The following is a 14,054-nucleotide window of genomic DNA, read 5'->3' as shown; positions in this document are numbered from 1 at the left end:
GTGAATGCCCACTTCATCATATGCAAGGCAGTGGGCATTCACCCACAAAAGGTTATGCTCCAATACTTCTGTTAGTCTTAAAGGTACCACAGGACCCTCTGTTGCTTTTTACAGATTCAGACTAACACGGCTACCCCTCTGATACTTCAAACAAAGAGTAACTATTAATGGAATAAGCAACAGAGGGTCCTGTGGCACCTTTAAGACTAACAGAAGTATTGGGAGCATAAGCTTTCGTGGGTAAGAACCTCACTTCTTCAGATGGAAGACTGAATTAATGGAATGATGTCGGATTGGAGGGAGGTCTCAAGTGGGTTCCACATGGAACTGTTCTGGATCTGGTGTTATTTAACATCTTTATTAATGACCTGGATGTAGGAACAGAGAGCATACTAATCAAATTTGCAGATACACAAAGCTGGGAGGGTTGCAAACACTTTGGAGGACAGAGCTAAAATTCAGAGGGCTCTTGATAAATTGGAAAACTAGGCAATTGTCAACAAGATGAAATTCAACAAAGACAAATGAAAGGTACTATACACCTCTACCCCGATATAACGCGAATTCGGATATAACGCGGTAAAGCAGCACTCCGGGAGGGGGGCAGGGCTGCACACTCCGGTGGATTAAAGCCAGTTCGATATAACGCAGTTTCACCTATAATGCGGTAAGATTTTTGGCTCCCGAGGAGGGTGTTCTATCGGGGTAGAGGTGTACTTGGGGAAGAAAAATCAAATGCACAAGTACAGAATAGGGGAAACTGGCTTGGCAGCAGCACTGCTGAGAAGGATCTGGGAGTGGAGGTGGATCACAACCTCAACATGAGTCAGCAATATGATGCTATTGCAAAAAAAGCAAATGCAGTTTTGGGTTGCATTAACAGAGGCACAGCATGCAAGTCACGGGAGGTGATAGTACCACTCTACTCGGCGCTGATTAGGCCTCAGCTGGAGTATGGTGTCCAGTTTTGGTCACTGCTGTATAGACAGGATGTAGAGAAACTAGAAAGGAACCAGAAGTGAGCAACAAAGATGATTAAAGGGATGGAATGCAAGCTATATGAACAAATGCTGAAGGAAAGGACAGTTACCTGTTCCGTGACTGGCGTTCTTCGAGATGTGTTGCTCAGGTGTATTCCACAATAGGTGTGCATGCTCGCCACATGCACCGGTGCCGGAAGTTTTTCCCTTAGCAGTACCCGTAGTGGGGGAGCCCCGCTGCAACCCCTGGAATGGCGCCTGTATATTGCGCCATAAAGGGGCTGTGCGCTCCCCCGACCCTCAGTTCCTTCTTGCCAGACAACTCTGACAGAGGGGAAGGAGGGCGGGACATGGAATACACCCGAGCAACATATCTCGAAGAACGCCAGTTACGGAACAGGTAACTGTCCTTTCTTCTTAGAGTGATTGCTCATGTGTATTCCACTGTAGGTGACTCTAAGCTATACCTGATGGAGATGGGTAGGAGTTTTAAAGGTTACCCGGGTGGAGTACCGCCCTACCAAACCCGGCGTCATCCCGCGTTTGGGAGACGATCGCATAGTGCGATGAGAATTTATTTATTTTTAGCAGGCCTGCAGATGTCCCGAATAGGGACATGAGCCACACAGGCAGCTGACGAGGCCTGAGCTCTCGTTGAATGAACCTTTACTATAGGAGGCAGGGGAACCCCTGCCAGGTCGTAACATGTGCATATGCACGAGGTGATCCATCGGGAAATCCACTGGGTGGAAACTGGTCGCTCCTTCATGCGCTCGGCCGATGCAATAAACAGCTGGGGGGGATTTCCTAAGTGGCCTGGCTCTGTCCAGGTAAAAGGCCAGCGCTCTACGCACATTTAACATGTGCAGGCGCCGTTCCTCACTGGAGGAATGGGGCTTAGGACAGAGGACTGCGAGGAAAATGTCCTGATCTATGTGAAAAGCCGAGACTACCTTCAGCAGAAAAGTCGGGTGCGGGCGGAGCTGGAACTTATCCCTATGGAAGACTGTGTACGGGGGCTCGGAGGTCAGGGCCCTAAACTCCGAGACCCGGCGGGCTGAGGTGACAGCCACCAGGAACGTCACTTTCCACGATAAGTGGGACCAAGAACACGTGGCCAAGGGCTCGAAGGGGGGCCCTCTGAGGCGGGAGAGCACTAGGTTCAGGTCCCAGAGTGGGACCGGGGGTCTAGCGTAAGGGAAGGCCCAATCCAGCCCTTTTAGAAACTGGGACGTCATGTGGTGTGAAAACACCGAGTAGCCCTGCACCGGGGGATGGAAGGCCGAGATGGCCGCCAAGTGCACCCTGACCAAGGAGGGCGCCACCCTTGGGTCCTAAGGGACAGGAGGTAGTCAAGGATGAGTTGGAGGGATGCGGAGGAGGGGGAAGCCCCTTTCTCCCTCGCCCACCTGGAGAACCGATACCATTTTGCCAGGTAGGTTTGACATGTGGACAGCTTCCTGCTCTCTAGGAGGACCTGTCTAACACCCTCTGAACACCTGCCCTCCTCCTCATTTAACCCTGGAACAGCCACTCTGTCAAGTGGAGCGCGGCCAGGTTGGGAGGGAGGAGACGTCCTCCCTCCTGGGAGAGGAGGTCCGGACGAAGCGGCAGCCTATGAGGGGGGGCCACTAAAAGCTGCAGGAGGGTCCCGTACCAATGCTGATGGGCCCAATCCAGGACTATGAGGATAATCTGCGCCCCGTCCGCCTTCACCTTCTGTCGGATCTTGCCTATCAGGGGAAAAGGTGGGAAGGCGTAGAACAGGCGGTCTGACCATGGAATCAGGAACGCGTCCAATATCGCCCCTTCGCCCTCCCCCCCCAGAGCAGAATCGTGGGCACAGGCGATTCTGGGCAGTGGCGAACAGATCTACCTGGGGAGTGCTCCAGTGTAGGAAGAGGTGCCTAGCCACCTCCCTGTGTAGAGACCACTCGTGTTGTTGGGAGAAAAGCCTGCTTAGATGATCCGCGAGCGTATTGCGCTTGCCGGGCAGGTGAAAGGCCCCCAGGAGGATGTCGTGGGCTATACAGAACTCCCACAGGAGTTGGGCTTCCTGGCACAAGGCCAGTGAGCGTGTGCCCCCGTCTGTTGATATAGTACATCGCGGTCGTATTGTCTGTTAGGACTCTGACCACCTTTCCCCCTAGGTGTTGGCTGAAGGCTACGCACGCCAGGCGCACCGCTCTGAGCTCCCTAACGTTTATGTGTAGGGATAATTCCGAGGGTGACCATCTGCCCTGGGTTTTGAAGCCCCCCATGTGGGCTCCCCATCCCAGGTCTGAAGCATCCAACACCAGATTTAGTGAGGGAGGGGTCTCCCGGAAGGGGATACCCTGAAGCATGTTGCTCGGGAGGGACCACCATTGCAGGTTGGCCACTACATTGGGTGGCAACATGACGATCTTGTCCAGGCTGTCCCTGGACTGGGAGTACTGGGAGGCCAGCCAGAGTTGGAGGGGCCTCATCCGGAGCCTGGCATGTCGCACCACTGAGGTGCATGCTGCCTCCGGGGCACCCCAGGACGGAGGATGGTGCAGTGGGGGTGAAACGAACTGCAGCTTGTACCCCTCAGAGATGGTACTGAGGACCCACCGGTCCGACGTTATACGGGACCAACGCACTCTGAAGGCTGATAAACGGTTGCCAAAAACCAACTTTATTAACTGGGGGGGGGGGGTTCGGTTCCCTGGTAACAGGCCAAGTGGCCCCCCACAAATAATCAAAAACGCCTCTTGCCCTTCAAGGGTCCAGGGCATGGGGCCGAACGGGACTGCCGCTGTGACCTGCATCTCTGATCCCTAGGCCTCCTGGCCGGGAGGCTCATACCTGCCCCTTGCGGGGGGAGCCGAGGGCTGAGGTCTGGGTTTGTCCTTGGCTGGCGGGACATAAGACCGAGCGTCTGCAGGGCGCTGCGGGAGTCCTTCATCCCATGCAGATGAGTGTCCATCTGGTCTGCAAACAATGCCTTGCCGTCAAATGGCAGGTCTTGCATCAAGGACTAGGATTCCACTGACAGCCCGGACAGCGAAAGCCACGAGGCCCGTCGCATAGAGATAGCCGAGGCCATTGAATGAGCCGCCGTGTCAGCTGCATCCGAGGCGGCCTGGAGAGCTGCTTTCGCTGCCGCCGCACCTCTTCAACCAGAGCTCAAAACTCCTTCCTGTCCTGCTCTTGGAGGGAGGGCTCGAATTTTGGTAGGGATCCCCACAAGCTGAAGTCTTATCTGCTCAGGAGCGCTTGGTGGTTTGCCACCCTGAGCTGGAAATTGGCAGAGGAATAAACTTTTTTCCCCAAAAGTGTCCAGTCTCCTGGCATCCTTGTCCTTGGGGTTTGGCGCGGGTGGGCTGTGTCTTTCGCGGTGGTTGACCGCCACCAGTGAGTTCGGGGTAGGGTGAGTGTAGAAGTACTCATGCCCCTTCGTTGGCACGAAGTACTTCCGCTCTGCCTTCTTGGAAATGGGCAGCAGAGAGGACCGGTGTGATGAAGTGGGACTGTTCTTAATGTTTCCTCTGAATACTGTGTGGGTGCCTCAGTTTCCCCTATGCATTTCTTAAGTCTCTAGGTGGTGGGGAAAGGCCAGTGCGCATAAATCACTGACACTCTGTCTCCCTGGCAACAAATGGCCAGGGCCCCTTCGCCCCCTGCAAGGAAATAGCTAAAGGTGAACAAAGAGATCAGGTGACCTCCTGACTCAGGAAAGAGACAAAGCCGGGAGAAGGAGGGGTGGGAGGGGGTTTCAGAGTTGGAGCGACCTGGGGACTAGGAGTGAGGGCAGACGTGGGTGTCTGGCTCTCTGAACCCCATAATGGACCCGGCCGAGGGGTCCCGTTCGCCGCTGTACCTACAAGCTCTGTTTTAGACCATGTTCCTGTCATCTAATAAACCTGTTTTACTGGCTGGCTGAGAGTCACGTCTGACTGCAAAGTGGGGGGTGCAGAAGCCTTTGGCTTCCCCAGGACCCCGCCGGGGCGGACTCGCTGTGGGAAGTGCATGGAGGGGCATATGCTGAATGCTCCCAGGAGAGACCCAGGAGGTGATGCCGTGTGAGCTTCTTGCCCTGAAGACGGTCTGCTCCCGTCTTTGGTGAGAGGAGGCTCCCCAAAGTCCTGACTGGCTTTTTGGGGAGCAGTTCCAGAGCATCGCCCGGGGACTCCGCGACAACGGGGTTTGCCATAGACCAGTCGAGATGTTGGCCACCCCCTGGTGAAGCAGCAGTGCCACATGGCCCGGTGCCGAGGAGGAGAGGACGTTGAACAAATTGTCCAATGGCTCCTCCATCTCCTTCACCGGCAGCTGGAGGTTGGCAGCTACATGCCCGATGCGCCTTGAAATCCTCCTGAGAAGGAGGGAGCAGTGCCGCTATGGACTCGTCCAGTGCCGACGGGACGACCGGGACGGCCCTTAGGGCATCAGGCGGTGCCGGCAGGTCGCACTCCGCGTCCAGGTCTGGGTGCGGTGCCAGTGGTGCGGCACCCGAGGACTGCTCTCGGTGCCGAGGTGGGGACGACGAGGGCGCTTGGGATGCCCCAGCTACGGAGCGGGGCCTCGTCAGTGCGGGCGCCTGGGGCCATAGTGCCCACTGGCACCACTGTCCTTGCCATGGCGCCCCTTGCCACTGAGCCGCCTGGGGTCCTACCAGGGTTATCTGTTCCTGGGGAACGGTGCAGCCCGGGGAAGGACAGCTGGGAGCAGAGACAGAGGTGGCCGAGGAGCGCACAGTGCCGTAGGAACGGCTCGACTGGTGCCGTCCACATCAAATCCTGCCCCAGGACTTAGATCTCGACGACAATGAGAAGTAGACGTCGGAGGTAGTATCCCTGGAGTCCCGTCGGTGACTGCGGCTATGACGCCGCGGTGCTGGTGACTGCCGGGATGCACTCCGAGCGTGGCGCGCGTCGCAATATGATCGGCGGTGCCACTGGCGTCGAGACCTGCTATCGCTGTGGCTGGACAAGGAGCGTTGACGCTTCCAGTCCCAGCGCCAGCGGCCCCTTTGGGTTGAGAAAGACTCCGGCGACTCGCTCCCAGGCAAGCCCGGCAACAGAGTGGAGGTCTGTCGCGGGCTACGGGAAGGCCCGGCGGATCGAGCAGAGACGTCGACCGCTGACCTGGCCGGTGAGGGCTGGTGAGCGCCCAACGGTGGCTTCCCTCGGGACCAGGGCCCCAGCTCAGGCGGCCCGCTCGGTACCGGCATGACGAGGATGTAGTGCGCTGCCTCCGGCGTCGACGGAACCCTTATCGTCGGGGAGGCACGCGCAGACGGGGCCAGAAAACTTCGCTCCGCACAAGTCGGAGGTCTGGGTCTCAAGGGGGATCGTGGGCTGGCCAACTCGGGTCCAGCCTGACCCCTGTCCTTGTCTCAGTGCCGCTGGATCTTGCCTTGCTTCTTGGCAGGGGAGCAGTGCCGACTGGTGGATGGGGCTTCGCTCTGCACCGAGGACGCGGTGCCCAGCACCGGGTTGGGTCAGCGCGCCGGTGCCGGGGCCAATGCCGACTCCATAAGCAGGGCCCGGAGTCGGATCTCGCGTTCGCGTTTAGTCCGGGGCGTGAAGGACTTACAGATTTTACAGCGCTCACTTTTGTGAGCCTCGCCCAGACAGCGAAGACACTCGGAGTGTGGATCGCTTCTGGGCACGGAATTGCGACAGGAGTCGCACGACTTGAAAACCTGGGGCTCGGGGCATGCCCCGGGCCAGGCTACTAACTGCAGAACTAGTAACAGTCGAGGATCATACTACCAAGGATAGAAGCTACAGCAATGCTGGAGCACAAGTTCCGACTACCTTCACTGGCGGCAAGAAAGAACTGAGGGTGGGGGGAGCGCGCAGCCCCCTTTATGGTGCGATATAGAGACGCCACTCCAGGGGTCGCAGTGGGGCTCCCCCACTACGGGTACTGCTAAGGGAAAAACTTCCGGCACCAGTGCACGTGGTGAGCATGCACACCTACTGTGGAATACACCTGAGCAATCACTTCAAGAACTGGGTATATTTAGTTAGGAAAAGAGGAGATTGAGGGGGGGACATAACAGCAATCTTAAAATACTTGAAAAGTTGTCATAAAAAAAGAGGAAGAAAAGTTGTTCTCTCTTGCCACAGAGGGCAGGGCAAGAGGCAATGGGTTCAAACTACAGCAAAGCAGATTTAGATTAAATCTCAGGATAAACTTCCTAACTGTAAGAAGAGTAGGACAACAGAACAGACTGCCTAGGGAGGTTATGGAAGCTCCTTCATTCCAAGTTTTCAAAAGGAGGCTGGAGCCATCTGTCTTGGATGGTTTAGACACAACAAATCTTGCACCTTGGCAGGGGGTTAGACTAGATGACCCTTGCGGTCCCTTCTAACCCTATGGTTCTATGATACTTAGAGACTGATCAAGTCACTCCTTAATCTTCTCTTTGTTAAGCTAAAGAGATTGAGCTCCTTCAGTCTATCACTATAAGGCTGGTTTTCTAATCCTTGAATCATTCTCATTACTCTTCTCTGAACCTTCTCCAATTCATCAACATCCTTCTTGAATTGTGGGCACCAGAACTGGACACAGGATTCCAGCAGCGGCTGCACGAGCCCCAAATATAGAGGTAAAATAACCTCTGTACTCCTACTCGAGATTTCCATTTATGCATTCCAGGATTGCCTTAACTCTTTTGGCCACAGCATCACGTTGGGAACTCACGTTCAGCTTATTATCCACCACAACCCCCAAATCCCTGTCTCCCAGGATAGAGCCAATTCTCCCATAAGTTGGGCCTGCACTCTTTGTTCCTAGAGGTAGACCTGTAACCTTTAACATGTAGCCATATTAAAATGCTGACTGTTTGCCTGGAGTTTGTCTGAGGTGAACCTTCCCCCCAACTTCCTTAGGAGCAGCAATTCACAGGCTCTGGAGGGAGCTGTGTTTATCCCTTCTTGCCCAAAGGGAAGGCAGCTGTTAGGAATGAACAGATGGGGTGAGAGTTTTAATGACAGAAGGAAAGAAAGGATCCTCAGCACTTCTCTTCCTCAGGATAAAACCACCGAGTTGGGGCAGTACTCACCAGGAGAGGGAGGAGGGGGAGGGGAAGGAAAATCTTGTGACAAGAAGAATCTGAGCTGAACTTTCCTGGGGAAATGCTACCAGCCAAGGAAATTTCCTTTCAATTGCCATGAATGAGGCTCTTCCCCCCAGTACGGGCAGGACAGGAGTGACCACTGTCCGCATATCACATCCAGAAGCACCCTTCTCCTGGTTCTACGGGAGCTCTTCGTTATGATTTCCCATGCCTACCACCTGGCTGAGGTCAATGTAAGAGGGAAAGCTTGTCACATCTACCTGCTAACTGAGGTAGGCAAATGCTTCCCAATGATACAGTACTGTTCCCCTAGACATGTATCATTTCTGGATGCCCCTCCACTTCCTCCCCAGCCCTGAGCACAGATAGGTCTGAAGGAGCACCCAGCTACCCAGGTTGAACAGATAAGAAGGTCTCATAGAATCAGTTCCCACTGCGCCGAAATCATCCTCAAAGCCCCCTAGGCTTCAAGGAACAGAAGCCTCCAGCCAAAACCTACAAGGATGTCAGCCATTTGCGTGTACCAGAGAAGTGCTGTGAACCTGGCTGGAGCTCAGATCTCAAAGGAGCTGGGTAAATCATATAGGCTCAAGAGCACCTCCTGCTGGGCAGCTGGAGCACTGGTTGTAAAGTGTGTAAGATGACAGCGTAGGGAGAGGCAGCAGGCAAGACACAAACAAACAGCAGGGAGTGGGGGAGTCTGGGAGCACAACGGTTAACTATACTGGAGGCAGAGATCCAAGATAACCAAAGAGTGCCTTTCAGCTTCCATCAGCCGGATGCATCTTCCTAATCCCAGGGGAGCTCACATCTGGGTTTATTCATAGGCAAAGTGGAGGAGATCTCCGCTCATCAGTCTCCAGGAGGACTGCCTAGCTGTGCGGCACTAAGAACAGGAAAGGCTTCCATCAAAGCCAGATCCTTGGCTTCAAAGGTCACAGATGATGCGGAGGGTGGAGCTAAAGGAACAACCTACTGATTTAGCTGCTGCCTTGCACTGAAGGTTTATGCTTTATACTCCCCTGCTGAACCTGCCAGCCATCACGTTACTGCCAAATGGCCACGGCTGGGGAAAGTGGCAGCCCTTATGTCCTTTAGGGCAGTTCCAGCTACAGGGAGGCAACAGGTGTTAGAGCACCTCAACAGCCCCCATGTAGCGTCCAGACACTGGGGCACCCTCAAGGCCGGAGGGTCACAGCCACCAACCCACAGCAGACAAGGCTGCTGGGGGCGGGAAGGAGAGGCAGACACAGCTGCTCATCTCAGCACGACCTGCCTTTTCCAGGTCCCAGTGGACAGCACAACCTAAGGGAAAGCAAAACAACTCTGCCAAAAGCATGAACAGCAGCCACTGTACTACTGCCCCAGGATGGGCCTCTCCCTCGCCTCCTCACCTTTCCTGTAGGGAGCAGAGTCCTTTCAGTTAGGACGGTCCTGGCTCCCCAGCTCCCTGACCCCATGTGACCCGAATCCCCCTGCTATATTCCCAGCAGTCCCAGGACTACCAGTTTGGATGGAAGGCACCGGGACCCTGTGTTTTCTGAAGAGGCAGGACAGGTTCTGAGGGATCTTGAGAGGGGTGAAGAGCTGAGTAATCTCACTGAGCATCACAACCTAATTTTGGGGGGAGGGATAGCTCAGTGGTTTGAGCATTGGCCTGCTAAACCCAGGGTTGTGAGTTCAATCCTTGAGGGGGCCACTTGGGGATCTGGGGCAAAACCAGTACTTGGTCCTGCTAGTGAAGGCAGGGGGCTGGACTCGATGACCTTTCAAGGTCCCTTCCAGTTCTAGGAGATGGGGTATCTTCCATTAATTTATTTTTATTTTATTTTATTTAACCTGGTCCTTCCCTCCTCAGGAATAGCTGGGACTTACAAACCTGCTTTCAGAGTCTCTCCAGCCTCCACTATATTGTTACTGTTAATAGTGATTACTAAATCTCCTGCTCAGGGAAAAACGCAAAACTCCTCTGCACCTTCCATCAAGGATTTCAAACCAGCCCCAGGAGCTGAGCAAATATCATCTCCCATATTGTGGGGAAACCGAGGCACAGGGAGGGCAGGGATTTACTCAAGGACACACAACAGGTCTGTAGCAGAGCCAGGAACAAAACACAGGACTCATAGTTGCCAGTCCCTGTCTGCTTTGCTGTGCTTTGCAGGGGCTGAGCAGACAAGGAAGCTGAGATGGGATGTGGCCCTTACCTTTTGTCCCAGGGGGCTGCAGGTTGTCTCCTGTCAGTGAGCACCAGCCGACAGGAAAGATGTCCCTGGAGTCGTAGCGGCACCAGTAATCGAACGCACCTCTCCAGCCATCGAACGTCACGAGGACCTCGGAGCCTCTCACCTCCCCAATGGTGGCTGGGCAGATGAAGTGTGGGTTCTTCCTGTCCACTGCCTCCAGCTTCATGCCCGTCTTGAAGAAGTTTTGGGATGGAGACGGTGGCTCCTACAGGGGAGGGTTCAGAAAGGTGATTACAAAAGAGGTAGTGTGTGTCGGTGTCTCCTGGGTTTGGATTAATCCCCTCCCTACATCATCAAAAGAGCAGGGCTAGATGGAGCCAGAACAAATTCAGCTCCATGTCAGAGGGTAAAGAAAGTGGCTCCAGTTTATACCAGGACTGGTTTAAAATGTGCACCTCTAGGCAAGGCCTCTAGTTATGGCACCCTGTGCCTGCTGCACTCAGGACCAGACAAACCGGGTGACAGAATGCAGCTACCCTGTGACAGCTCCTCAGTGGCACACTGATGCGAGAAAGTGTCACAGGCAGCCCCGCTTTCAGAGTTCCCAGTAAATCCACTTCAGGCTCTCTTGCTTAAACACCATCCTTCCTTGGAGCGGCTTTACTCCCAAACACAGTTCTCTGAATCCCCACAAGATCCCAACCATAGTACAACTCCCATACCCAGTCTCTATAGCCCTTAAAACCCCACTTGTCCCAGTGGGCACCGTCTACCTCTCTGCTTTCACACTGCACACTGGTATCTTCGGTCACACCTAAGCTCCTGTTCAGCCCTCTTCTGTCCCTCCGCCAGCACAGCCACCCCAGGCCTTCCCACTGGAGTGTAACCCTGCTCTTCCCCCCCCAGCCTCTCTGCTGGGAGCATCCCTCACTGCCCGGCCCTCTCAAGGCTCCTCTGGGCCCACCTCTCTCTCACAGAGACGTCAGCAGGTAAGTCCTCCACTGCTCTCCCGCCTTTGGCCCTCTCCGGCTTCAAATCATAGGCACCTCCCACTGCCTTCAGCTCTCTGGTTTGGGCATGCCAGCTAGCAAACCTCTCTTGCTGCTCTCCTTGTCTTCAGCCTTCTCCCAGGGACAACTTTCTGCTTCCTTCTGGAACCTTCCACGGTCCCCTGGTAGCTCTCACCCGCCCCTGACTCCCACTCAGGCAGCTCTGATTCACCAGATCTCACTGGGACTCTTCTTCATTGGCCAAACTGGAGCACCACCTCACAGGGTCCCAGAGCTCGGGTTCCAGCTCCAGCCAGAATGTCTAAACCACAATTAAACAGCCCCTTAGCCCGAGCCCCGTGAGCCAGTCAGCTGGCACGGGCCAACCGCAGGCGTCTAACTGCACTACACACCAGAGAGCTGGCTTGGGTGTCCTGTGCCAAGGGGAGCCCTTTGCATGCAATACGATACCTTGTGAAAAATCCGGAGAGGAGCCATCTCTGCTCCATTCAGAGTTTTCAGGAGGAACATGGGCCAAGAGGAGGCATTCAGCCGAAAACCTGCAGAACAGATGCAGAGATGGAGACTATTAAATATCGGTGGGGCCCATTGGGTGAGGCAGAACCCAGGTTGCTCTGATGAACACCTTGCATATCACACCCTCTCCACACTATTCATCCAGTCTCAGCCTTCATGCACTTTAAGATCCCCCAGCATTTTCCTCTGAAAACGGGAGAGCTAGGAATGGCCCTTTCTGCAAACTGGATTATGTCAGCCGCGGGTCCCCACTTGGAAACAATCAGACGTGGCTGTGATTTTGTTCATTGTAATAAAAGCCCCCGCCCTGGCCCTGCTCACAAAGCACTTTGCATGGAATTAGTGTTTGCACATGGCAGTCAACTGGGCGCAGAGAAGACACCAATGGGCAAGGACAGGGTCAGGCCCATGACGTTATCCCTGGTGCATACATACATCCTACGGAGGCCAGCAGCTTCCTTGCTGACCTTTCACCCGCACAGAGGTGAGTCGCAAGCAGCTAAGATACAGACATAGGTAGGAGCTGGGCTGGGCAAGATGGTGACAGCAATTGGTACCAATACCATGCTGGGCACCTGGGTATCAGGAATGCCCATGGAAGTACCAAGAAGGGGCTTCTGGGGAGCAGAGGGGTATGTTGAGGAGAAAGAGGGTTTCCATGTGTTACTGATGAGCATAGACGCTGACTCTGTGGGTGCTCCAGGGCTGGGTAAAAATCGTCAGGCCCCTATCAGCATTCCCCCCTCCCCCCTGCATCTTCTGCCCGCCAGCAGGCCCTGCCGATCAGCGCCTTCCCTTCCCTCCCCGTGCCTCCCGCCTGTCGCGATCAGCTGTTTCGCGGCATGCAGGAGGCTCAGGGGGAAGGAGGAGGTTGGAGGAGCGAGAACGCAGCACACTCGGGAGAGGGGGCAGAACGGGGTGGGAAGAGGCAGGGTGGGGGTGGGAAAAGGTGGAGTGGGGTGGGGCCTGGGGCGGGGCCTGGGGTCGAGCAGCCCCCCAGCACATTGAAAGTCACCGCCTGTACTGATGAGTTCCTCATTACAGGAGTCTGTACCTGAGAAGCTAAACTATTGGCAAGTATGAAAATGCATCATGTCTGAACAGCAATGCCAGCAGCCAATGCTTCCCACCCCACACGTGCCAGCACCACAAGGGGGAAAGGAAGGGGAACTACGAGGCTTGTTCTTTTTAATGGTTGACATTATTGATCCCAGAAAGGCCAGACTCTCAGTCCTATTTGGAAGAGTACAGAAAAAAAGACAAAAAGGAATAAAAGAACAAAGGAGAAGAGAGAAAATGGAGGTTACAGAAATTGTGCTAGCATATGGTGTGAGGGAGCACCCCTCTGCTAGCCCATTACCTTGGGCATTCCGCCAATGCAAAGTGGGAAGCCCCCGGGGGGGGGGGGGGGGTGACGCTGGCAGCCACAGGAAGTGCAGACCCTGAAAGCATGCTCACAAGAGGAGTCCAGTGTCAGTTCCTTGGCTTGACAGCCTGGCACCTCAGCGCCAAAGGGTCAATTTTTGATGCTTAGCAAGGGGATGCCCTTTACATCCTTACAGCATTTCAGAGTTAACCCTGGGGCTGGATTTCCACTGACAGTTCCCTGGGAACTGCAGCAGTGATGACCACAGGGGGAAGTTTTGCCATTGTAGACAGGGCCTGAGTGCCAGAGATGTCCCAACGAGCTAAGTCAAAGCTGGTGTTTTATCTACGCCGGGTTCTCAAACTTCATTGCATCGTGACCCCCCGGCTAACCAAAAAAAATTACTACACAGCCCCAGGAGACCAAAGCCTGAGCCCACCCGAGCCCTGCCGCCCACTGGGGGAAAGGGGGGACAAAGCCAAGCCCAAGCCCTGCCTCCCCAGGTCGAAGGCCTTGCTCTTTGGCCCCGGCAGTGGGACTCGGGCTTTGGGCCCCAGCAAGTCTAATGTTAGCCCTGACGACCCCATTAAAATGGGATCACGATCCACTTTGGGGTCCCGACCCAGAGTTTGAAAACCGCTGATCTACGCAGTTCTGTCGTGGAACCCGGGAAACAGGGCATGAAAACCAGCTGGTCAGGTAAGCTTGGGAAAGGGGAAAACCTCCCCACAGCCTCAAGTTCACCAGCAAGCAGCCGCTTCTATTCATGCTACCAAGAAACAACAGCTGAACAATGGAGCTTCAGTAGGCATGAAAGACACCAAGTGAGAGACTTGGCATTTAGTGCCACATACACATACCAGGCTTTGGTGCTCTGTGAAGAGGGAGCAGAGGGCCAGCAGCTTAGGAGTATGGTTTGTTACCTGTACTTGGGCTACGAGAGAT

General features: G+C 54.8%; 1 protein-coding gene across 6 annotated transcripts in view; it reads right to left on the bottom strand.

Moving 5' to 3' along the window:
- The window catches only part of SCMH1 (Scm polycomb group protein homolog 1), a 103,323-nt gene that overhangs the window by 48,728 nt on the left and 40,541 nt on the right, over nucleotides 1-14,054 (bottom strand). For all 6 annotated transcript variants that reach the window (XM_034753870.1, XM_034753872.1, XM_034753869.1 and 3 more), the window contains 2 exons: nucleotides 11,678-11,766; nucleotides 10,239-10,482 (listed from right to left, as the gene is read on the bottom strand). In XM_034753870.1, the coding sequence (XP_034609761.1) occupies nucleotides 10,239-10,482; nucleotides 11,678-11,766 (333 nt within the window). The remainder of the gene's footprint in view (nucleotides 1-10,238; nucleotides 10,483-11,677; nucleotides 11,767-14,054) is intronic.

The sequence above is a fragment of the Trachemys scripta genome, chromosome 20, assembly GCF_013100865.1.
Source record: "Trachemys scripta elegans isolate TJP31775 chromosome 20, CAS_Tse_1.0, whole genome shotgun sequence".
NCBI lineage: Eukaryota > Metazoa > Chordata > Testudines > Emydidae > Trachemys > Trachemys scripta.
Note: the sequence above shows the minus strand (reverse complement) of the source record. Positions and strands in the feature narration are given on the sequence as shown.